Source organism: Pelodiscus sinensis, chromosome 9 (assembly GCF_049634645.1).
Source record: "Pelodiscus sinensis isolate JC-2024 chromosome 9, ASM4963464v1, whole genome shotgun sequence".
NCBI lineage: Eukaryota > Metazoa > Chordata > Testudines > Trionychidae > Pelodiscus > Pelodiscus sinensis.
Window position 1 is genome coordinate 8387743 of NC_134719.1, and position 24327 is coordinate 8412069.

The 24327-nt window shown below is 42.8% G+C and overlaps 1 protein-coding gene across 1 annotated transcript in view; it reads left to right on the forward strand.

Moving 5' to 3' along the window:
• The window catches only part of C9H1orf185 (chromosome 9 C1orf185 homolog), a 55199-nt gene that overhangs the window by 6791 nt on the left and 24081 nt on the right, over window positions 1-24327 (forward strand). The window contains exons 3-4 of the mRNA XM_075935958.1: window positions 12807-12912; window positions 23101-23227. Coding sequence (XP_075792073.1) covers window positions 12807-12912; window positions 23101-23227 — 233 coding nt within the window. The remainder of the gene's footprint in view (window positions 1-12806; window positions 12913-23100; window positions 23228-24327) is intronic.

Below are 24327 nucleotides of genomic sequence, written 5' to 3' on the forward strand. Positions count from 1 at the left end.
GTGAAAAGTAACTTACATTTCTTACAGGGGCTGAAGAGGGGTTCAAGGCAGAGGGTGGGAATGTGGAAAGGTGCAGGAGGTTGTGAGCCTGGGGGGCGTTTCAGGGCAGGGGGTTGGTGTGTGTGTGGCGTGTGGGGAGGACAGAGGGGGACTTGAACCAGGGGGGTTTCCTACATCCCATGTGGGTATTCTAACCACTAGATTAAAAGTTATCAAGGAAATTCTTTTTCCCCAGCCATTTTATGTAAGCTTACCCAAGGGAGCCCAGTCTCTGAGCTGGGTCTGAGCACACTTAGGGTACATCTACACAGCAGGGCATAAGCCGAATTAAGCTATGCAACTTCAGCTACGTCAATTGTGTAGCTTATGTCAAAATAGCTTAATTTGGTCTTTGGCGCTGTCTACACAGCAGGAAGTTGAAAGAAGAACACTCTTCCTTCAGCTTCCCTTACTCCTCGTAAAATGAGGGATACCATGAGTCCAAGTAAGAAGTCCTCCAGCTCAACCTTATTTTGAAATGAAGGTGCACTATGTTATTTTGGAATAACATGAGTTATTCTGAAATAATCATGCTATGTACATGTGCCCTTATACTGCTCTGCCTCATTATTTTCCACTTCACCAGTCTGTGACATCCACAAATTTTATAAACAGCGATTTTATATTTACTTCCACATCATTGATAAAACTCAGTTGATGGTAACTCCTCACTGACAGCTACAATTTTATATCTAACTGTTAAACAATACTTACTCCATTTAACTTGTGCTTTATTGATATTTATAATAGTAATCTTTTAAATCAGACAGTCATATCATATTAAGTTAACTGTTTTACAATAGTGTATACTCTGGATTAGTTTAATCTAGTATCAGTTTTTTCCATTATTTTGCCCAGGATTGTTGTCAGACTAAACAGCCTGAAGTTACTTCTCTCATCCCAGTTTCCCTTTTTGAATATTGGCACAATAGCACACTTCTAATCTTCTGAAATTTCCTTATATTCTATTAAAATTAGCATAATCAGGTCATATATCTCCTCAGTCAATTTTTTTAGGCTTCTTGGGTGCAAATTACCTAGGCTTCCTGATTTTAAAATGTTTATCTCTAGTTAGAAGATGTTGCAGCATCTTCAATTATTGGACTGAAAAGTACTTCACTTTCTACTTTTTCAGGTAGAGAATAGAAATATGTATTTAATATTTCTGCCTTTTCTGTATCATTAATAATTTTACCATTTTCATCTAATAATAAGCCTATATTGCTGTTAGGATTTCTTTTGTTCCTGATATACTTTAACTCTATAGTACTTAGTCCTGACAGCCATGGATTTCCCCCTTCCCTCCATATATTTAGTTTTCCTTGTCAATTTTCTACATTTTGTAACTTCTGATTTATAGTGATTGTTCTCTATTTCCCCTTTTTTCATTTCTTATAGCTCACTTTTTATTTCTAACTGCTCCCTTCATTTCCTCACTGAACTAGGGTGGAATTTTAAGCCAAAGTCCTCTTTTCTGATTGTGGAATATTGACTTTTTTATCCTCCAGTAAACCCTTCTTACGTCCCAATTTTCATTCACATTTTCTGTCTAAATTTTTCCTTCCATTCAGTTTTGCTCAGGATTGTCCTCAAGTTTGGGAAACTAGCCTTTTTAAAGTACCAACTACATATATTGCAGGTTGGGACCATCCTATAATTGCCCATATTAAATGTAATCAGGTCATGATTACTGGTTCCTGGGCAACCAGCAACTTCCGGTACAGTGAATAATCCAGCTTTATCTGCCATAATGATGTAAAAAATATTTACCTTTCTTCAGTCAACCAGTAGAACTTGTTGCCATGGGATGTTTTGAAGGCCAAAAATAAAACTGGTTCAAAAATAATTAGATAAGTACATGTAGGATAAGTTATTAGCCAAGATGGTTTGATGCAGTGTTTTGTTAAAAAAAAAAAGGTGCTGGTACTCCAGGGGGAAAAGTTGTTGAGCTCTGTCTGGAGGTGCTGGTACTGAGTTTGGAGGTGCCGATACTGCGTACCAAGCAGTACCATCACAAAAAAATCACTGGTTAGGTGTATGATTACATACAATGGGTGCCCCTACACCTCCAATTGCCAGACACTGGGATTGCATGACAGGGCAGGTCATTTGAAACTACCTTGTTCTCTTCATTTCCTCTGAAGTATCTTGCATTGACCACTGTCAGAGACAGGATACTGGATGGACCAGTAAGGCCATTTTTATATTGGATTGAATGCCTTTTGTGTTAGAAAATAATCAATGATTTTTAGAAAGGTTAATGATGTTTGTCAGGACTGGGATATGGGCATTCTGACCTAATGGTCATGCTTAGTGGTCAAAGCCAGAGTCTAAGCTAGGAGTCAGAACCAGAAATAAAGCAAGAGTCAGGTCCAGTGCAGCAACCAGTCAGGAAGTCTCTCACTTGCTCAGACAATTTCTTGTGCTTCATTTTGTCTTAAATCATATGGTTGGGCCAAACAGTATGGCCACTCCTTGTGCCCAGTGAGTGAGTATCCTGTGGGCAGTACTTCCAGCAGGGATGGGTTTTGCTAGCCCCTCGCTTCCCTCCAGTAGTGCAGTGTGAGCTGTGCAATGGCAGCCAAGTAAGTACTGCCTGAGGAACTGTAGACTGCTGGTTCGTTATAGAGTTTACTATTGGCTACATGAAAACTCTGTTTCCCAAATTTGAAGTCCCCCTAACAATACATTTTTTTTCTACACATTACAAGTAAGTGCTTAAGGAATAACTCATCCTGTTCTTTTGTTTGATTTGGTGGTTTGTAATTTGAACCTCACCGGAACCACCTCCTATTCTTGGTAAATTTGCTTTGATTAGTTAGGATTAACCATTCTTAAGCTTCAAATGCTAAGGTTGATCACAGACCCAGGGGTCCCAGCCACATGGCCTTCATTGAGTTACAAATAAACAGATGGTCCCACTCACACACCACCCACAAAATCCTTTTACCACCAAGCATCAGTGCTGCAAAATTGTTTGTTGCTGCTGTACTCTTGCTCTTTTGTGCTTCTGTTACGTCTATATTCATTGATCTGATGTTAAAATTAGTCACTTGTCCACCAGCAGATGAGTGACTGATGAAATCCCCTGCAAGCAGATGTAGAGAGTTGGTTTCCACCCATTTTTCTTCCTTTGTTACCTATAGACCAGTGCTGCATATTCTTCTGTCATGCTTGAAGTGAGTCTTATCTGAAAAGAAAATTGTGTTTTATTAAAGAGCCTAGAATCTTGAGTCTTCTGTTAGACTATAGCAAAACATACTTTCTTTGTCTGCATGTTATTCTATTAGTTTAGCCAATTTTTTTAATATATCCTGTAATTTTAGCTAGTATATTTATGTTCAATTTCCACATATGCATTTATTCACAGATAATAAACATGCTAAACAGGAATTAAGGTTGAATATGTATCAGTAATTTAAGAATAAAAACATAACAGGGATACTGTAGCTGTCCACAAAATATGCATGCAAACTTTAAAGAAATCCAAATATGTTAAGGTAAGAAAATGTTCAATGAAGGCATCTGAAAAACCTGAACTCACCTGTATAGAGGCACCATGCAATAACCATAGCATTATAATTAATGCATAACAATGTTTGTAATTCCAGATTAGGATAATTTATTTTTAAAGAAACATTAGATTTGTTTGCTCCCAAAGAGTTCTGATGTATTGATAACAACAGGTGTCTTGGGGCTGAAAGACAGTGAAGTACTGACAATTATTAGTGCTGGTCATGGGAACGGAAGAGACTAGAATGCTGTCTACTGACTCCCAGGGGAGTGAAGCAGACAGGGGGCTGCAGACGGGAGTTTAAGAGGGATTTCTAAAAAGGGAGGCCTGCTATGGTCAGGAAGGCTCGCATCACCTGTGCCAGCACTGCTTCTGTCTCCTCCACCTGAGCCTGTAGCCAGACAGAGCACCTGACCATGGATGTCTCTACCGAGATCCTGGTGTGGTTTTACAGGGACTGTGGCTTGCAGTTCCCACTTACTGAAATCCAGGTTGGGGGGACTATCCGATGTGAAAGGTGCCTGCTGGTGGAATTGGTCAGGAAGCAGGTGGGAGAGCTACAGGAGGAAGTGGCTAGGCTGAGGAGCATCTGAATCTATGAGCAATTCCTGGACAGTATTCATGTGAAGACAGCTGTGGTAGCTGTCCCATTACAAAAGACTGCTGACACACCACTTGTGGAGGAAGACATGGCTTAGGGGGACACTAGCAGCTGGTCACTTCTGGCATTAGGCAGTGCTCCACACCTGCTCCCAACCCTTCCACCGTGGTACTGGGAAACCATTATGTTCTTGATACAGGAGATAAGGATTCACTCCCTACAGCACAGGAGGAGAAGCCTTGTACCCCCAAGGCTGGGAGGTCTGCTACCACCACTGCAAGGAGGAAATGTAGGGTAGTGGTGGTTGGGGACTCTCCTTAAGCAAGATTCGACAGGGACAGGTCACCAAAGCCCACAGGTGAGGGAAGAACATGGAGACCTGGGAGATTGGTTGGAAATGGGAGGGAGCATGGGCTATAATAGGGACAATGCAGAACTGGAAGGCAAGGTCAAATCAGTATCTTAGGCTACGTCTAGACTACAGGGTTTTTCCGGGATACCAGAGGCTTTCCAGAGGTATCCCGGAAAAATCCCGCCACATCCAGGGAGCGCGTTTGCTCTTCTGCTTCTAGAGAGAGGGAGGATGGGTGGTTCTTGTAAGGACTTCCACTCTAACTGCCACCAGTGATTCCAAGGCAGGACACAAACCTCTAGTGAGGATTGGCGCACATGCTTTATATGAAAAAAATAATTGAAAAGTAAGACAAATCTTCCCTTTTCGAGTCTCCTGTTTACAGAAACTCTTTTAGTCAATGTTGATATCATGTGACATTAGCAAAATAGAAAGCTAGTACAAAAATGCAGAAGCCGATTTTCATTCTCTTTAAATAAAAGGTAATAGTTAGATTTACTTTAATATTTAAGTTTGGATGAAAATTAAGTATTTTGTTTACTGATTAGAACCTGGTAGTCTAAATGCTTATATTAATAGAAAAAATATTAGTGGCTTGATGGTTTTATGTGTGTTGTCCAGATATGTATCAGAGGCAGGTTTGTGAGTGATTCTAGAAATTTGTTACCCACAAGGGAACAAGTGCACTTCTGTGGTGCCAACACCAATGAAGGGAGGAGGCCTAATGACTTTTTGTCTTTGAGTGGATGTTTTAAAACATGTACTTTGCAAGCATAATGTAAGCATTACTCAGAATAAAATATTTGTCTGTTGACTCTGGCCCAAATCCTCAATTTGACAGACAGTTCAAGTGGCTGGATTAAGCACTGGGTAGCGCTGTGGGGACCAAAAGGGAAGGAAAGTTTTATTCATCCTCAAACCATGTACAGCTCTAACTTGCCCCCTCCTCAAGGAAGACTGAAGGATCTGAGTTGCATCAGAGTATCCCAACCTACCCCAGGTATAGTAGGGCAAAGGGGGTTGCCACTGAGCTCTGGCCTCTGAGCCATGCAGAATGTCCATTTAATGGAGAGGCATTTTTATAAGTATATATCAACAGTTCTCAAACTGGATCTCAACATGGGTTGCAACACTGTTTTAATGGGGTTTCCATGACTGGCTTAGTCTTGCTGGCAGGGCCAGGGAATGAAGTCTGAGTCCCACCTTCCGGGGCCAAAGCCTGAGCCCCATTGCCTATGGCCGAATGCACAGTCTGAGGGCTTCAGCCCTGGGTGGTGGGGCTGAGGTTACAAGCTCGTGTCTGCAGCTCTTCGGCTTTACTCCCCTCCCCCATCCCTGTCTGGGATGATGGGACTTGGTCTTTGGCTTTACCCCCCCCCCCATCCTATGCAGGATGGTGGGGCTCAGGGTTCAGTTGTCCCTCCTAGGTTTGTGTAGTTATTTTTGTTGTCAGAAGGGGATCACAATGCAATGAACTTTGAGAACCACTGTTATAGATTAACCTGTATTGGATAAGAGCTTCTATTTGGTATTGTAGAGTATATTTATACTTATTTTTAAATACATTTTTAGTTGATAGCAAAGGTAGCTCTAATATATTTTGTCTGGAGTATCACCTGTCAAGGATAGAATCATAGAATCATAGAACTGGAAGAGACCTCAGAAGGTCATCAAGTCCAGCCCCCTGCTCTAGGCAGGACCAATTCCAACTAAATCAATCCGGCCAGGGCTTTGTCAAGCCGAGACTTAAACACCTCTAGGGATGGAGACTCCACTACTTCCCTAGGTAGCCCATTCCAGTGCTTCATCACCCTCCTAGTGAAATAGTTTTTCCTAATATCCAATCTGGACCTCTCCCACCACAACTTGAGACCATTGCTCCTTGTTCTACCATCTGTCACTACTGAGAACAGCCTCTCTCCATCCTCTTTGGAACCTCCCTTCAGGAAGTTGAAGGCTGCTATCAAATCCCCCCTCACTTGTCGCTTCTGCAGACTAAACAGACCCAAGTCTCTCAGCATCTCCTCATAAATCATATGCTCCAGCCCCCTAATCATTTGGTTGCCCCTCTCCAATGCGTCCACATCCTTTTTGTAGTGGAGGACCTAGATGGTCTAGACCTAGATGGTGCTTTGTCCTGGACTGCATCTGATAACCTTTGGAAGTCTGACCTCAATTCTATGATTTTTTTATTCTATGATTAGCATGTTCATGCTTACATAGTCAGAAACTCTCTGCAGTACGTGTTCTGTTACTTAGCAATTTAGCATACCTATCAGAAAGATTCTTGTGTATATGTAATTCAGCAACTTGAAGTTCAGTCTACTTTTTAGTAAGGACATATATTTGAAATCTGGTCCCAGAATAAAGATTTTAATTTCTTTTTCCTTCAGCCTTAACCATTATATTACCTCTGTCTCTTAGTACATTTTATTTAATTATCTATTAGTGTAAATATATGCAGGTTTCTCAGATAGCTATAGTTGGTGTGTCATTGTCACAATGAAGCTGGAAGATTTTGGCTTGCAGACTTAAAAACACATATTGTGTCCTACCTCATACAGTAACATTGGAAGTTTGTGTTTTACTTGTGATCCAGACTATTTTCAGTTTGTTGTGGTTCGTTTTGGCTTTGCATTTGCACCAAAGGCTTCACAAAACCAACTGTAGTAGTATCCATTGCTCTTTGTTAAAAGAAACATTATATCCTTCAAAATCTAGAAGACTTGCTAGTGAAAGCCCCATCTCTATAGTGATAGAAGATATTGTGGAGTAAGTGTTCCTTTTGCTGTGACTAGATTTTTGTGATCAAGTATAAAAATGAACCTTTGCAGTAACTCACTTGGGAACAGTTTGACACAAAATGTATTATTTTCAGATTCTATACCTGTTTAAAAATAATATTGGAGTAAAAATGAAGACTTTTCATTTTGAAAATATTAAAACATACATTTTTGATAGATTTTTTTGTTTAAGGTTTTTTAAAAATTGAAACTATTTGGGAAATTTGACATGAATATATGAGAAATTTCAGTCAACATGAATCCTCATTCACCACCTGCCTGCACAGGGCATAAGAATCTGAGCAGGCCCAGCCATCCCTCATTCAGTTCCTTCTTGATGACCTATAGTGTTCACTGCCTTCTTTGTATACTGTACTACTTAGTATAGTAAAACTCCTGTGGTCCAGCATCCAATGGTTCGGCACTCCTGATGGTCCAGCACCATCTGGAACCCGGAAGTGCTCCGGGCAGCCGGACAATTGGAGCTGCTCTGCCCCCAGCTTCCCGGAGTCAGCCGCTGGTCAGTTTCAGCAGCGGCTGACTTGGGAAGGTCTGGGACAGAGCAGCTGGGGTGCTGCTGGGTTGGTCCCGCAGCGCCAAGGGGCGCATCCCCAAACTCCAACCCAGACCACTCATAGCCCCCCCTTCCAGTAGTCCGGCATATTTGAGAATCTGGCACCCCCTGGGTCCTAAAGGTGCTGGATTATTGGAAGTTTATTGTAATCTTACTACTTAGGCTATGTCTACACTACACTTCACTCACTAAACCTTTTGGCGGTCAGAGATGTGAAAAAACCCTCTGACTGAAAAGTTTTAACAATAAAAAGCACCAGTGTGGACAGCAATTTGTCAGCCGGAGATGTTCTCTCACTGACAAAACTACAGCCCCTCATTAGAGTGGTTTAATTGTATTGGTAGCAGAGCTCTCCTAGACTACAGGAGAAGCCACACTTGTGTGCTTCACAGCAGCAGGCCTTTAGCAACACAGGTGTGCTGCTGTAACCTCCACAGTGTAGACATAGCCTTAGTTGTTAGTGAGTTAGTTCACATAGTTAGTAGATAGTTATTGCATATTTTAGCTAAAAATGTAGATAATGTTCTTGGCTAAGTTTTGGTTTAAACTAGACATATGTATACATCCCTTCATAAAGGGGTACTAGCAACATGTAAGAAACTAAATCCCCAGAATTAAAAAACTTTTCCCAACATAAAGCCTCATTGCTCTTTAACAAATATTCTTAGTGGCTTTTCTGCCTTTGAGGGGAACAAGTTCCAAAGTTGCCATATGTTGCTCCTTTTCTAAGCAAATGTAGAGAACTAGAGAATCCCACCTGAAGTTGTTTCTTCTCAGAAACCTAACACAAGCCTTCTTAAACACCACGAGTAAGGACAGTTAGTTAGACTACAGTCCTTCAATCAAGTCCTTCTGCATTAGTGCCCTGGTGAGCAGATATTTCACATTGGGATCCTGAACCACACTTAATAAGAGGTCAAAACATTGGCCTCCATATTGGCTTCAATATCTTCTGACAGTTGTAGAATGCAACACTGCTCTATTGATGAGCCATAGCTCATGTAAACTTCTCTGGTGCCTAGCAAATCAAGACATAAGAGTCTTCAAACTGATGCATCTCAAGCTCATCCTTCTAGGAGTCAAAAACCTGAACAGGCCTTTCTGAATATCCTAGTACTTATTGCTAAAATAACATAATTACTATCAACTAAATTTTCAGACCACATTTCTTACAGTACCAGACTTTGATCATTGACCTCAGTATGGGATGTCTGAGTATCCAGAACCTTGCTATCCTTAACCTCTGTACCACTTATCTCATAACAGAGGGGTAGCCGTGTTAGTCTGAATCTGCAAAAGCGACGAGGAGTCCTGTGGCACCTTATAGACTAACTGAAGTGTAGGAGCATAAGCTTTCGTGGGCAAAGACCCACTTCGTCAGACATGCATCTGACGAAGTGGGTCTTTGCCCATGAAAGCTTATGCTCCTACACTTCAGTTAGTCTATAAGGTGCCACAGGACTCCTCGTCGCTTTTATCTCATAACAGTGTTCCTCAGTACCTACTGCTTGGGTATCTGATGTCTTGGTGTTCAGAGTATTCATGGAACCAAGTGGTTTAACTGTGGGCTAAGTATTGGAGTTACTGCTAGAGAAGCTGAAGGTGGTGATATTATCTAAGGGTATGTCTACACTACAGCGTTATTTCGAAATAACTTATTTCAAAATAACAAGTCTACACACAAAATGCATTTCAAAATAGCATTTTGCTATTTTGAAATAGCGCGTCCACACTGAGTGGATGCTGAATCACATTTAAGGCCGGCTGGAACCAGATGCGGCAGGGCATCAGGTCAGGAGTTACTTTGTGTGGCTGCTGCCTGAGGCTATCTGAGGCCTGTGCTTAAAGGGACCCCCCCGGCCAGTCAGTTCTCAGTTTTCCCTGCTTGCTTGCCTACCTTGATGAGGGACAGAAAAGCATTTTGTCTCTGTGTGCTCTGGTTGCCCTCATTCGGGACACCACAGAACACTGCAATATGGAGCCAGAGCTGCCTCTGGGCACTCTGGTGCTTCTCGTGCACGCGTTTTGGCAAGCTTGGCTGCACTTTCTGCAGGCTGCCATCCGGGAGGTCCATCGGGGGGCTGTCAGTATTCAGGAGGCCCTGCAGGAGAGCTTCCACCCTGAGGAGCACTAAGAGCCACCCTGGTCTGCCCCACTGGGGGCTTGTGCCTCATTCCTCCCTCACGTCCTTCCACTTACCCCTCCCTAACCCCCCTTCCTGATGTCAAATAAAATACATGTATTTTCATGAACACAAACTCTTTTTATTTAACAAAACTGGGTGGGGGGGATGAAACTCTGGTGAGACTGGGGAAAGGAGGCGGGAGAGAGAAAGAGAGAGGGTGGGAGAGGGGAGGGGGAAACCTGGGAGGAGGGAGCTGGAAGGGGAAAGTAAGGGGAAGAAGAGGGTGGGGAAGCACAGGGCTCAGGGGTTGAGGGCGTCTCGTCGGACCAAGTTGATTTTCATGCAGACCTGCTCCTGGGTTCGCATGTGGTCTTTGGTGGCCAGGCTGGCAGCTATCCTGCCATAGACGGCCACGTTCCTCCGTCTAGTGCGGAGATCATGGACGTTGGGAGCATTCCCCCAAAACCTGAATAAAGTCCATGATCTCCACCCTGGATCAGGAAGGCACCCACCTTCTCTGGGCCCTGGCAGGCTGCTGGGAGCAATGGAGGACTGGCTGCCAGTGGCTTGCTGGCTCTTGTTTTGGGGCTACTGGGTCACGGCAGTGACTTCTTGCTCTGGGCTGGCAGGCTTGGAGCTGGCACAGGCACTGTGGCCAGAGTCAACCCCTTTAAGGGCTCCAGAGAGGAGCGGGGAGAGAGGAGTGTTCTTGGTTGAGGCTGGAGTGGCCACCAGGGCACCCTGGGAAGGCTGTAGGCCTCCTATTTTGAAAAGTGTCTACACAGCACTTATTTCGAAACAGCAATTTCGAATTTGGCGTTATTCCTCATGAAATGAGGTTTCCTAAATTCGAAATAAGTGTTCCGCTATTTCAAAATAATTTCAAAATAGCAGTTTGGCTGTGTAGACGCTAGTAAAGTTATTTTGAAATAATGTCTGTTATTGAAAGTAGGAATAAGGGATCTTCCGGAAAAAGGTTTATTTTCCGCAAGATCCCGTCTAGACTGGCGCTTTTCTCCGGCAAAACCCCAAGCCGGAAAAAAGCAGCAGCCATGTTCATGCAAATGCCGCGGGGGATATTTAAATCCCCCGCGGCATTTGCAATTCCAACTGGTCTCATTAGCATCCCTTTTCCGGAAAGGGGTGCCAATGTAGACACAGCCAGTCAGAACAAAGGTCCATCTAGGCCAGTATCCTGTCTTCTGTCTCCTGTCAGAAGGAATTAACAGAACAGGTAATCCCTATCTCCCATCCCCAGCTTCTGGCAGGTCAGAACTTCTGGCAACTATCCCACTTCTGTCCTTTACACATCTCTGCATTGAACAATGGGCCTATCTTTTCCTTGGTCTTCCTCTTGCTTCTAAGGTATTTATAGAATGTTTTCTTGGTACCCTTTGTTTCTAACAAGTTTAATCTTGTTTTGTGCTTTGACCTTTCTAATTATTTCCCCACATATTTGTGTTACTCGTTTATATTCATCCTTTCTAATTTACCCTAGTTTGCACTTGTTGGACTAATTTTTGAGTTTAGGATCATGGAAGTTCTTCAGCTTAAGCCAGGGTAGGGTTTTTTGGGGGGCATACTTCCTATTTTTTCTATGAATTTGCATAGTTTGCTTTTGTGCCCTTAGTAATGTCTCTCTGAAATTTGTCAAGTCTCTCAAACTGTTTTTCCCCTTAGACTTGCTTGAGCTTGCTAAAGTCTGCCTTCTTGAAATCCATTTTCTTTATTGTGCTGTTTTCCCTCCTATCGTTCCTTAGAATAATGAATAATACCTTCCATTTTCAAATTCTCTATCAGCTCTTCCTTATTTGTCAAAATCAAATCCAGAACTGCCTTTCCACCTGTGGCTTTCTCTGCCCTTTAAAATAACAATAAAACAATATCCAATACATTCCAAGAATTTGTTTAATAATCTATTCCCTGCTGTTTTTCCCCCCAAAAGATATCTGGGTAGCTGAAGTGCCCCAGTACCACAAATCCTGTGCTTTGGATAATTTTGTTAATTCTTTATAAAATGCCTCATCTACCTCCTCTTCCTGGTTAAGTGGTCTGTAGTAAACCCTTACCATGACATCACTCTTGTTTTTTTAACTCTTTTATCTTTACCCAGAGACTTTCAACAAGTCTACCTCCTATTTCAATCTCAACCTCAGTCCAGGTGTATACATTTTTAATATAAAAGGCAACTCCTTATGCAGAGATTCAGTCTTTTCTGCAAATAACTTTGAGCCATTGCAAGGAAGATCCTTAATTGGCAAGGAAGTTTTCAAGTAGAGAACACAGGTGGGCTATAGAGGTTGGTCAAAATGATAGAAAGCAGAACTACCCAAAGAACTGAGCAGGAGTAAGTAGACCATTCCATAGTAGTAGTCCTCTCAAGTAAGATCTAAATCTCCTTTAAGATAATTAGAAAATTAACCCACTAAAATAGATTAATTTTGAATTCTTGATTATTGTTGGATAGGTAAACATATGTTATAGTGATGAATATAGGAAAAGCATTTTTAATTAGCCTGTAATGGCAGAGGGACTTTTATACCATGCAGTGATGGTAATTAAACAGTGAAAACTTTAGAAAAAATACCAGTATAGACTAGTTAAGAAAAATACTTCCATTATGATGTGTGATAATTTATCACTGTATCTTCAAGAGTAGATGCTTTCTATGCCATTTGAAATTTTAGATAATTAATACCATTATGGTAAATCAGTACAATAAAGCATAACTTGAAGCAATATTGTCTCATCATGATAGTTGCTAATTACATAAAATGTTATTTGGACATTAACAATTTTTGTTTGTTTGTTTATGTAGATTTTGTGAACCATTTAGTCTCCGTTCTAGTAGCCGGTGCTACTATTGTTGGAATTGCCTTCTTTGCTTTGGGATTAACAGTGTTTTACCTGTTTTATAAAAGAAGGTAGGGTTAAAATTACACTAATCTTTTTTTCTTTAAAGGATTGCAACAAATTAAACTTTATTTTTTGTAAAAGTATGACTGATAAAAGATAGGCTAATAGCAAGTAAAATCATTACATGTTTAAAAGAGCAGTATCTTATTGAGGATTTTCTTTGCTCACTTTTTAATCGAGATATTTATATAAAAATCCCGCTCTTTCTTAGGAGTTCAGTTTATTCCCTTCTGTTTATTCTTCAACTAAGGCTATGTCTACACTGCTGGGGTGAGTTTCGGAAAAAGGTACGTAAATTGCAAACTGCAATTTATGTACCTTTTTCCAATTCTTTTTTCGGAAGAGGCTTTTTTGACATTTGGCCCTTCTACATGGGGCCAAATGTCGGAAAAACCTCCTCTATTGGAAGAGCCCTTATTCCTCATAAAATGAGGAATACAGGGCTTCTGAAAGAGCGCGTCTGCTCTTCTGAAAAAAATTTCGGAAAGGCAGACGTGTTCCCTGGATGCAGCAGAGTCTTTCTGGGATATCTCCGGTAGTGTAGACATAGGGTACGTCTAGACTATATGGCTCCATCGACAGAGCCATCTAAAATAGTTTACTCGGTATAGTCAAATAATCGTCAGCACAGCGTGAGGGCCATTTTTATTTTAATGAAGCAGGGATTATTTAAATCCCCGCTTCTTTGACTACGCAAAGTAAACTATTTTACATGGCTCCGTCGACGGAGCCATGTAGTCTAGACATACCCATAATGTAAGTGAGTACTTTCTAAAGTCTACATAAGATGTGACAGTTTGTGAGAAATTAAATAGATATTCTTCTGTACCATCTTACATTCAGCATATTCAGTTTATTTTATTTTTCTCTTTTGGAAAAACCCCAGTCTTCTTAATCTGTCCTCATACAAAAGCTGTTCCATACCACTAAATCATTGTTGTTGCCTTTCCTGTACCTTTTCTCATTCTCATGTTTATTTTTTTGAGATGCGCTGACCACATCTGCATGCAGTATGCAAGATGTGGGTGTTCCATGGATTTATATGGAGGCAATATGATATTTTCTGTTTTATTATCTCTCTTTCCTAATGATTTCCAATATTCTGTTTGCTTTTTTTTTTTTTTTTAAACTGCTGCTGCACATTGAGTAGATGTTTTCAGAGAACTATATACAGTGACTGCAAGATCTCTTTCTTGAGTGGTAACAGCTAATTTTAGACCTCATCATTTTATATTTATAGTTGGGATTATGTTTTCCAATGTGCATTACTTTGCATTTATGAACATTGAATTTCATCTGCCATTTTGTTGTCCTGTCACTCAGTTTTGTGAAATCCTTTTGTAACTCTTCATATTCTGCTTTGGACTTAATTATCTTGAGTAGTTTTGTACGATCTGCAAATTTTTTCACCTCACTGTTTAAAGCAGGGTTGGTGACAGATGTCGCCGGGCCCTGGGCAGTGGAGGGAGGAGCTAGGTTCTGAGCTGTCTGGAAGGGGCAGGGACTTGGATGAAAAGGGTGGGGCTAGAAGCAGCCTGCCTTTAGCACTACCTGGACCATACTGTGCAGGGTTCTGGTGGACATATAAAGAGCACAAGGCTCCAGCAGCTGCTGCTGCTGCAGTGGCAGCCCATTACCCCAGGGCCTTTTAAATTGCTGGGCCCTGGGACAACTGCCCCCTTTGCTCCCTCTGTCAGTGGTCCTGGTTTGAAGTTGGGATGTTAGATATCGTGTAACTGAATAGTCGTGTAACTGCATAAACTATTATTGGTTACACAATTATTCGATAGTCCCTGGGGGGTGGGACCAGCAGCCTGTGTTCTCTGGCCTACTCCCGTGGAGCACTCTGCCATCCCACACTGTTGCCTCTCCATCAGAGTCAGCAGTGCAGGGTGGCTGGTGGGAGATGGTCAGAGGGAAAATATTTTAAAACCCAACTCCCCTTGTGGACTGGCTTCCTGCAGCCCTGCCCTGCTGCCTCTGTCTGTAGGGGGTTCAAGGGATGCAGGGCAGCTTCTGTCTGCGGAGAGCTTGGACCCCCCATGTACAGAGGCTGCTGCTGCAAAGTGCTGCGGCAGGTGCAGGCTTCCCATGGACAGAAGCTGCTCTGTGGGATGCAGAGCAGCCTCTGTCCGTGGGGAGCTTGGACCCCTCATGGACAGGGGCTGCTTCATAGCAGTCTCACCCGCCCCTGCCCCACACTGCTGCCTCGAATAGAGGTGGCAGCGGGGGAAGAGGGCAGGTGGCACTGTGGAGCCAATTTTAAGCTGGCTCTCTCCAGCACTGGCTCCTGCCTGCTGCCCTTTGCTGCCTCTGTAGGAAGCAGCAAGGGCGGGCAGAACTGTTTGCGGGAGTCAATATGTGTGGGGGGCTGGCTTGAGTTGGCTTGAATACGCGTGGGGAGCTGGCATGTATTGGCTCCCGCCTTCCCCCCTCACCCACTGCACTGCTGCCTCTCTATCAGAGGCAGCAGTGCGGGGCGAGGGAGGTGGACTGGTGCTCTTGGGTATCTTGCTTAAAGCCAGTTTTTCACAGGCACCAGCTCCTGCTTCTCCCCCTTTGCTGCCTCTGATACAGAGGCAGCAAAGTGGGGGAGTGCATGTAGGTGATAAGATTAATCAAAGGAACAGGTGCAGCAGAGACCGAAGCAGTCCCCGCTCACATTGGGTCCCAGCTGCTGTGCCTTTCCTGTGGGGAGCTCTTGTACATTTTAGAGGGAAAGGTGCAGCAGTCAGGACTCGGCGCAAGGGGGGGGACTGCTTTGGTACCACTCATGCAGTTTCTTCTGCTATGCTTCTGTTTCCTCTGTCCCCTGTGAAGATGCTGTTGGGGGGGAAGGGGAACTGGATTTTAAGCTGGCTCCCCCCAGCACTGGTTTCTTCTACCCCTCTTTGGTGCCTCTGATACAGGCAGCAAGCTGGGGGAAGCGACTAGTCAAGTATAGGGATCTGAAGGACTAGTCGACAAGCTTGTTGACTAGTTGCTCCCCCTGCATTGCTGCCTCTATCAGAAAGAGGCAGTGGGGGGGGGGGGGGGGAAGGAGAAAGTACTTCAAAGAAGTATGCTGCTGCGGGAGCCCGGAGTCAGGTTTCCCGTAGCGTTTCAGTCCCCAGTTGATCCCAGGTTCAGTGCAACGCTGCAGGTTTGAAACGCTGCAGGGAGCCTGACTCCAGGCTCCCGTGGTGATGTTTCAAATTGGCAGCGCTGGATGGAGCCCAGAGTCAGCAGGGAGTCCCCTAGGGCTGTTTCTAGATTTCAGAGGCAGAGATGCCCTATCAGCTAGTTGAATGCAAAATGCATCAACTATAGTCAAAATGTATCAACTATAGTCGATGCAAAATGCATCCACTATTTGATTTATCATTTTCCTGCAATTTAACATCCCTAGTCCAGTAGTGACTCAACTACCCAATAAGTTTAGTTTATTGGGTAGTTGACTAGTCAACTAATCGCTTACATTCCTACACTGAATCACACTTATTCACATACTTGACCATCTTAAAGAATTCTGGTAGATTGTTGAGGTATGCTTTCTCTTTACAAAAACTATATTGACTCTTTAACAACAAATCATGTTCATCTATGTGTCTGATCATTATTTACTTTACTATATTTTCAACTAGTTTGCCCAATATTGAAGTTAGGTTTACTGGCCTGTAATTGCCAAGATTGCCTCTGAAGCCCTTTAAAAAATTGGTGTCACATTAGCTATTCTTTTGTCATCTGATACAGAAGCTCATTTAAATGATAGGTTACATACCACAGTTAGTAACGCTGCAATTTTATATTTGATTTCCTTTACAACTCTTGAGTGAATACCATCTGGTTCTGGTGACTTATTTCTATTTAGTTTATCAGTTTGTTCCAAAAAACCTGTAATGACACCTCAATCTGGGACAATTCCTCAGGTTTGCCACCTAAAAAGAATGGCCAAGATTTGGCATTGCAATTTGCATTTGAAATTTAGCTAACAGTTCCATTAAACTGTAAACTTTTCAGGTCAGGGACCATATGTCATATGTTTGTACATTGCCTAGCACAATGGGATCCCACCGTGTACTGCCGTAATACAAACAATTTTAATGCATCAACCAAAATATAATTGTGCTCACTCCTCTATATGTATATTGGCTCTGAAGCACTAACAAAAAAATAAATTGTCTTTAGTTAGCAAAGTAAGCAGATATGATTCTGAATGTATAAGTATTTCTTAAGAAAGAAAATACAGTTTTTACATAATCAGTGCGCTGACCATAAGTAATTTTTTTAAGTCAAAGACATTAAGGCAAGGAGATTTAACAATCAAATGTGAGATTTATTATATGTTGTGCTTATCAAATCTAATACTCAGCTAGATGGCATTTTTCTGTTTCTGTCTGGCTGCTTGTAATGTAATAATTTTTCATTGCCACAGTGCTCAATTTGAAAATCTCAGGGAATGTTCTAGACATCAATGATTAGAATCCTATTGGCTTTGGGGAAAACTGGAAGAAAATGGAGAAGGGTATAGAGGCAGCCACGGCACCTAGTTAGTAGAGCCAGTAGCTTCAGTCACCTCTGTAATTGTTTAAAAATTAAATAACCAGTTGACAGTCATTAACACATTTCATTTTAATGATATCCCCAAACTTAGTTCTGTCCGTCCATTCAGTACCGTTTAAAATCACAGTCATGGAAATGTAGGGCTGAGAGGATCTCAAGAAGTCAATTAATCCATATTTGTCTAGCCTGTTTTATAAACGTCCAATGAGGGGGATCCACAACCTCCCTTGGAAGTTTATTCCATTGCTTAACTACCCATACAGTTAGAAATTTTTCCCTAATATCTAAACTAAATCTGCTTTGCTACAGATTAAGCTAATTATTTCTTATCCTACCTTCAGTGGCATGGAGAACAGCTGATCACCATCCACTTTGTAATAGCCCTTACCATATCTGAAGGCTGTTACCAGGCCTCCTCTTAGTCATCTTTTCTCAAGCACTAAATATGTCCAGATTTTTAAGCTTTTCTTATCGGTCAGGTTATCTAAACTTTTTATTATTTTTGTTGCTCTCCCTTGGACTCTCTCCAGGAAACTTCCCTAAAGTGTGTGACACTCAAAACTGGATGTAGTATTTCACCTGAGGCCTCACCAGCACCAAGTAAAGCAAGACAGTTTCCTCTTATATGCAGTACTCCTGTTAATACATCCCAGAATATTAGCCTTTTTTTGCAGCTGCATCACATTGTTGACTCACATTCAATCACACTCACAAGATTCTTTTCAGCAGTACTACTACCTAGCCAGTTATTTCCCAATTTTGTAGTTGTGCATTTGATTTTTCCTAAGATAAGTACTTCCTAAGATAAGTAGCAGTTATTTTTACTGAATTTTATCTTATTGAATTCAAGCTAATTCTCCAAGTTGTCAGGGTCATTTTTAATAATAATCCTGTCCTCCAAAGCACTTGTAAGTCTTCCAGTTTGGTGTCACTTGCAGATTTTATAAGCATACTTTCCATTCCATTATCCAATGTTAACATTGTTAACACCGTGAAAGCCTTCTTCTCCAGACAAAATAAATGAGAATGATGAGGGAACAAAGTGGGAATGAGAGTGTACGCAGAGCACTGAGAATGGAGAGGATGACAGTGGAGGACCCTGGCATGGGGAAATGTGGGTCCCACAGAGTCTTTGGCACAAGGAAAGGGTCTTTGCAATAAGTCTCTGAAATAGAAGAGGATGTAAGGGTGGCACACAGGGAATTTGTGATGGGAATGGAGGAGTGTAAGGCGCCAGCTACTCCTAGGGTGGGTCTACACTGCACCATAACTTGAAATAAGATATGCAATTTGAGCTATGCCAATTGCATTTCTTATTTCAATGTGTCGGGGGGCTCGCCCCTGTCTGGGGGTTGCCACCCCCATTCGGGGCTTAATTCGGCCCGTCTGGGTCTAGCCCTCAAAGAGCACTACCCCTCTCTTAGGGGAAATACGGCCCACTGGCCTAGTTCCAAAGTACAATGCCCCTGTGCTAGGGGAAATACGGCCTCCCGGCCTAGTCCTCAGTTTGCAGGCCCGGAGGCCTAGTCCTCAGTTTGCAGGCCCGGAGGCCTAGTCCTCAATACGCCGGCCCGGAGGCCTAGTCCTCAATACGCCGGCCCGGAGGCCTAGTCCACAGTTTAGGGTTTGTTACCCCGGTCCCCACTTGCCCGGGTCTCGGGCAGCAGGGGTAGGGGGGTCCGGGCCCTCCCTCTCCACCGGACCCCGACCCAGGGCCCTAGTAGTTTCGGGTGGTTCCCACCACTGGCTCGGCGGGGGCTCCTCCCCGCAACGCCCCGAGCCCTCAGGGGCTTCTACAGCTCCCTGCCCTGGGTCGCTTCCTACCCCCTGCTCGCAGCCTGCCGCGGTCCCACCTGTCGGCGTCGGTCGGCGGGCTGTAGTGGTCCTCCTCCTGGCAGCTGCAGAGTTGGCAGAGTCCGGTCCGGTGCTCGGGGGGTCGGTCGGCGGCTCCGGCGTTGGGGCCGAGCCCGGCGGAGGTCCGGCAGCAGCACGCTCAGCTCCCTTGGCGACTCCCTCTCTGGCCAGTGGTTGCTAGCTCCTGCTCGGGTCGCAGTCTGCCCCTTCTGAGCAGGCCAGCAGCCTTTTGTACCTCTGCTCCCTTTGGAGCATGCCCAGTAGGGCTGTGTGGGTGGGGCCTTCTCCGCCCCCGGCCCCAGGTGGTTTCCCTGGGCTTGAGTGCAGGGCGGGGCCGCCCCGTCACACAATGCTATTTCAAAATAGCTTATTTCATTATTTGGCACTGTCTACACAGTGCCAAATTGCAAAATAAAGTGCTATTCCGAAATGTCCCTTACTCCTCGTCGAATGATGTTTACAGGGACATCAGAATAGCGAGCCTGAAATAATGGGCTTGCTGTGAAGATGTGGGATAGCAATTTCAGGATGCTCCAGTATCCTGAAATAGTGTTGCAGTGTAGACAGATATTAGGAGTTCAATTTATTTTCCTCTGTGCTTTTGAAGAACTGGCTAAACAAGGACAGCTAGATGCAGAGAGATACATGACAGGCTGATAAAGGGAAAGCAGCAACTGAAATGGGGGGCAAGGTTATGATGGGAGATACAGTATAGGAGTAATAGGGCAGGAAAAATAAGGTGAAATTAAATAAGATAGGGAAGTGGGAAGAAAAGTCATCAAACGTTTGTGTGACCTTACTTATTCATTAGGGATTAATAGGGAAGCCAGAAGTGGGAAGGGCAGAGCAAGATAGTATGTGGGGAAAATAGCCATCAGAATTGCAGAGGATGACATTCATAACTTTTGTTACCTTTTACAGAGAAAAAGGAGACATAGAACAAGGTAAAATGCACAGCTTTTATATTAATAATTTACTGGGAATGTAAGTAGAGATGGAAAAGTCTTTACTAAACAAAAAGTTCATGTAAAGCATTAATATAGTTAGCTGTTCTGAGAAAATCCTGTAAACTCAAAAATAAACCCAATTAATTAAAATGTTAGATATTTAAGAACATAAGAACATAAGAACGGCTGTACTGGGTCAGACCAAAGGTCCATCTAGCCCAGTATCCTGTCTGCCAACAGTGGCCAGCACCAGGTACCCCAGAGAGGGTTGACCGAAGACAATGATCAAGCGATTTGTCTCCTGCCATCCCTCTCCAGCCTCTGACAAACAGAGGCCAAGGACACCATTTTATCCCCTGGCTAATAGCCTTTTATGGACCTAACCTCCATGAATTTATCCAGCTTTTCTTTAAACTCTATTATAGTCCTAGCCTTCACCGCCTCCTCTGGCAAGGAGTTCCACAGGTTGACAACACGCTGTGTGAAGAAGAACTTCCTTTTATTAGTTTTAAACCTGCTACCCATTAATTTCATTTGGTGTCCTCTAGTTCTTCTATTATGGGAACTAATAAATAACTTTTCTTTATCAGCCCTCTCCACACCACTCATGATTTTATAGACCTCTATCATATCCCCCCTCAGTCTCCTCTTTTCTAAACTGAAAAGTCCCAGTCTCTTTAGCCTCTCCTCATATGGGACCCGTTCCAAACCCCTAATCATTTTAGTTGCCCTTTTCTGAACCCTTTCCAAGGCCAAAATATCTTTTTTGAGGAGAGGAGACCACATCTGTACACAGTATTCAAGATGTGGGCGTACCATAGTTTTATACAGGGGCAGTAAGATGTTCTGGGTCTTATTTTCTATCCCTTTCCTAATAATTCCTAGCATCCTATTTGCCTTTTTGACCGCCGCTGCACACTGTGTGGAAGTTTTCAGAGAACTGTCCACGATAACTCCAAGATCTCTTTCCTGATTTGTCGTAGCCAAATTAGCCCCCATCATACTGTACGTATAGTTGGGGTTATTTTTCCCGATGTGCATTACTTTACACTTATCCACATTAAATTTCATTTGCCATTTTGTTGCCCAATCACTCAGTTTGGTGAGATCTTCTTGGAGTCCCTCACAGTCTGCTTCTGTCTTGACTATCCTAAACAGTTTGGTATCATCTGCAAACTTTACTACCTCACTGCTTACCCCTTTCTCCAGATCATTTATGAATAAGTTGAAAAGGATTGGTCCCAGGACTGACCCTTGGGATACACCACTAGTTACCCCTCTCCAATCTGAAAATTTACCATTTATTCCTACCCTTTGTTTCCTGTCTTTTAGCCAGTTCTCAATCCAAGAAAGGACCATCCCTCTTATCCCATGGCCATGTAATTTACACAAGAGCCTTTGGTGAGGGACCTTGTCAAAGGCTTTCTGAAAATCCAAGTATACTATATCTACTGGATCCCCCTTGTCTGCATGTTTGTTAACCCCTTCAAAGAACTCTAATAGATTAGTAAGACAGGATTTCCCTTTACAGAAACCATGTTGACTTTTGTCCAACAAATTATGTTCTTCTACATGCTTCACAATTTTATTCTTTACTATTGTTTCGACTAATTTGCCCGGTACTGAAGTTAGACTTACCGGTCTGTAATTGCCAGGATCGCCTCTAGAGCCCTTTTTAAATATTGGTGTCACGTTGGCTACCTTCCAGTCATTAGGTACGGAAGCCGATTTAAAGGATAGGTTACAAACCACAGATAATAGCTCAGCAATTTCCCATTTAAGTTCTTTTAGAACCCTTGGATGAATGCCATCCGGTCCCGGAGATTTGTTAACAGTAAGTTTTTCTATTTGTTCCAAAACCTCCTCTAATGACACTTCAATCCGGGACAGATCCTCAGATTCATCACCCACAAAGGACGGTGCAGATTCAGGAATCTCCCCAACATCCTTAGCCGTGAAGACCGAAGCAAAGAAATCATTTAGTTTCTCCGCAATGGCTTTATCGTCCTTGATTGCTCCTTTTATAGCTCGATCATCTAGGGGACCCACAGGCTTTTTAGCAGGCTTCCTGCTTCTAATGTACTTAAAAAACATTTTGTTATTTCTTTTTGAGTTTTTGGCTAGCTGTTCCTCAAAATCTTTTTTTGCTTTTCTTATTACATGTTTACACTTGATTTGACAGTGTTTATGTTCCTTTCTATTTATCTCACTAGGATTGGACTTCCACTTCTTAAAAGATACCTTTTTGTCCCTCACTGCTTCTTTTACATGGTGGTTAAGCCACGGTGACTCTTTTTTAGGTCTCTTGCTATGTTTTTTAATTTGGGGTATACATTTAAGTTGGGCCTCTATTATGGTGTCTTTAAAAAGTTTCCATGCAGCTTTCAGGGATTTGGCTCTAGTCACTGTGCCTTTTAATTTCTGTTTAACAAACCTCCTCATTTTTGTGTAATTCCCCTTTTTGAAATTAAATGCCAGGGTGCTGGACTGCTGAGGTGTTCTTCCCACCACAGGAATGTTGAATGTTATTATATTATGGTCACTATTCCCACACATTTCAGAATGTGTATTTGAGATTCTATATACAGTAGTTTTAGTTTGAGGACTTACCTCAGTAGTAAAATACAAAGTGTCCTAACAAAATATCATGGGCATTATTCTCATTCACATGCATTCACGTCTTACTTTAAAGACTCAGGGGACCTCTGTACGTTGGTATGAAAATGAAATAGAAAAATATTTACTGACAACTGTTACATTTATTAGCATGCTCTGAATTAATAACTTTCCATAAACATGCATACATTTTAATTTCATGTGTAATCTTACCCGTCTGTTTCATATTTCTTTCAGGCAGCTTTTTCAGTTTCTCAGAACCATTATGAAAGATGAAGAACTTCCAAACAAATTTGTACCAACTGATGCTCAACCCTATAAACATGTATCTCTCTCTCAGAGTTTTCATGTTGGAAAATCACAGGTAAAACCTAGCATCTCTATTCTAAAAATAAAAGGCAACCCTAACATAATTACAATTTCAGTCTTGTTCTCACTCTGGCAGCATGAGAGTAGTTGTAAACTATATCTTTAAAGAACCATAAAGTTTATGTAATAAAGTGTCGTAATTTTATCCTGTCCAAACTATAAGTCACCTTATAGTTTTTGGTACATAGTAGATATTTATAAAAAAGCATTGTAACAAAACAATTTTGGGCTGACTTATAAAGAATATTACTCTTTTTTGAGTAATATGTAACATACTAACAAGGTAGTTCTTTCAGAATACACAGCATATATTTACTTCAAGAGTAAAGTATCTTGAGAGATCTTAGAGCAAGATTATGGTCATTCCATATGGTCTCCAACCTTTTTAAGAACAAGATCACTTTTTCAATTTAAGTGCAATTCAGGATCTCTCAGACCCAAATACCCTTGTCCTGCCTCCTTCATGACTCTTCTCCAAGGCCCTGCCCCTGCTCACTCTGTCCTCCCTCCCTTACACCAGGCAGGGATAGAGGGTTGTGACGCAGGCTCTGGTCGTGGGCTAAGCGATTTGGAGTGCGAGAGGGGCTCTGAGTTGAGCCTGGGACAGGGAATTGGAGTGCAGGAGGGGGCTCAGGGTACAAGCTCTGTAAGGGAGTTTGGATCCAGGGGGCTCAGTGCTGTGGCAGAGGCTTCGGCTGCAGGAGGCGTTCATGACCAGGGCAGGAGTTCGGAGATGGCTCCAGCGGAACTCTGCTTACCTCGGGTAACTCCTGGGTGGTGGTGCAGTGGGACTAAGGCAGGCTCACCCCTGCCATGACCTTGCACCACTCTCAAAAACAGCCAGCAAACTCCCTCCCATCCTAAGCCCTGTTATGCCACTCCCTTGTTCTGTAGATAGGATACACAGTGAGAGAGGGGGCACCCAGACATCAGCATCCCCTCCTCTCTTTTCCCTGCTCTTCACAGCAAGCAGGAGAGTCCTGGAGGGCGGGGGGCAGCTTCAAGGCAAAGGCCAGGAGATAAGCTCCAGTGTGGGGAGGGATAGCTGAATGCTGTCACTTGATAGCCTTTTGTCCAAACCAGCTGGGATCATCT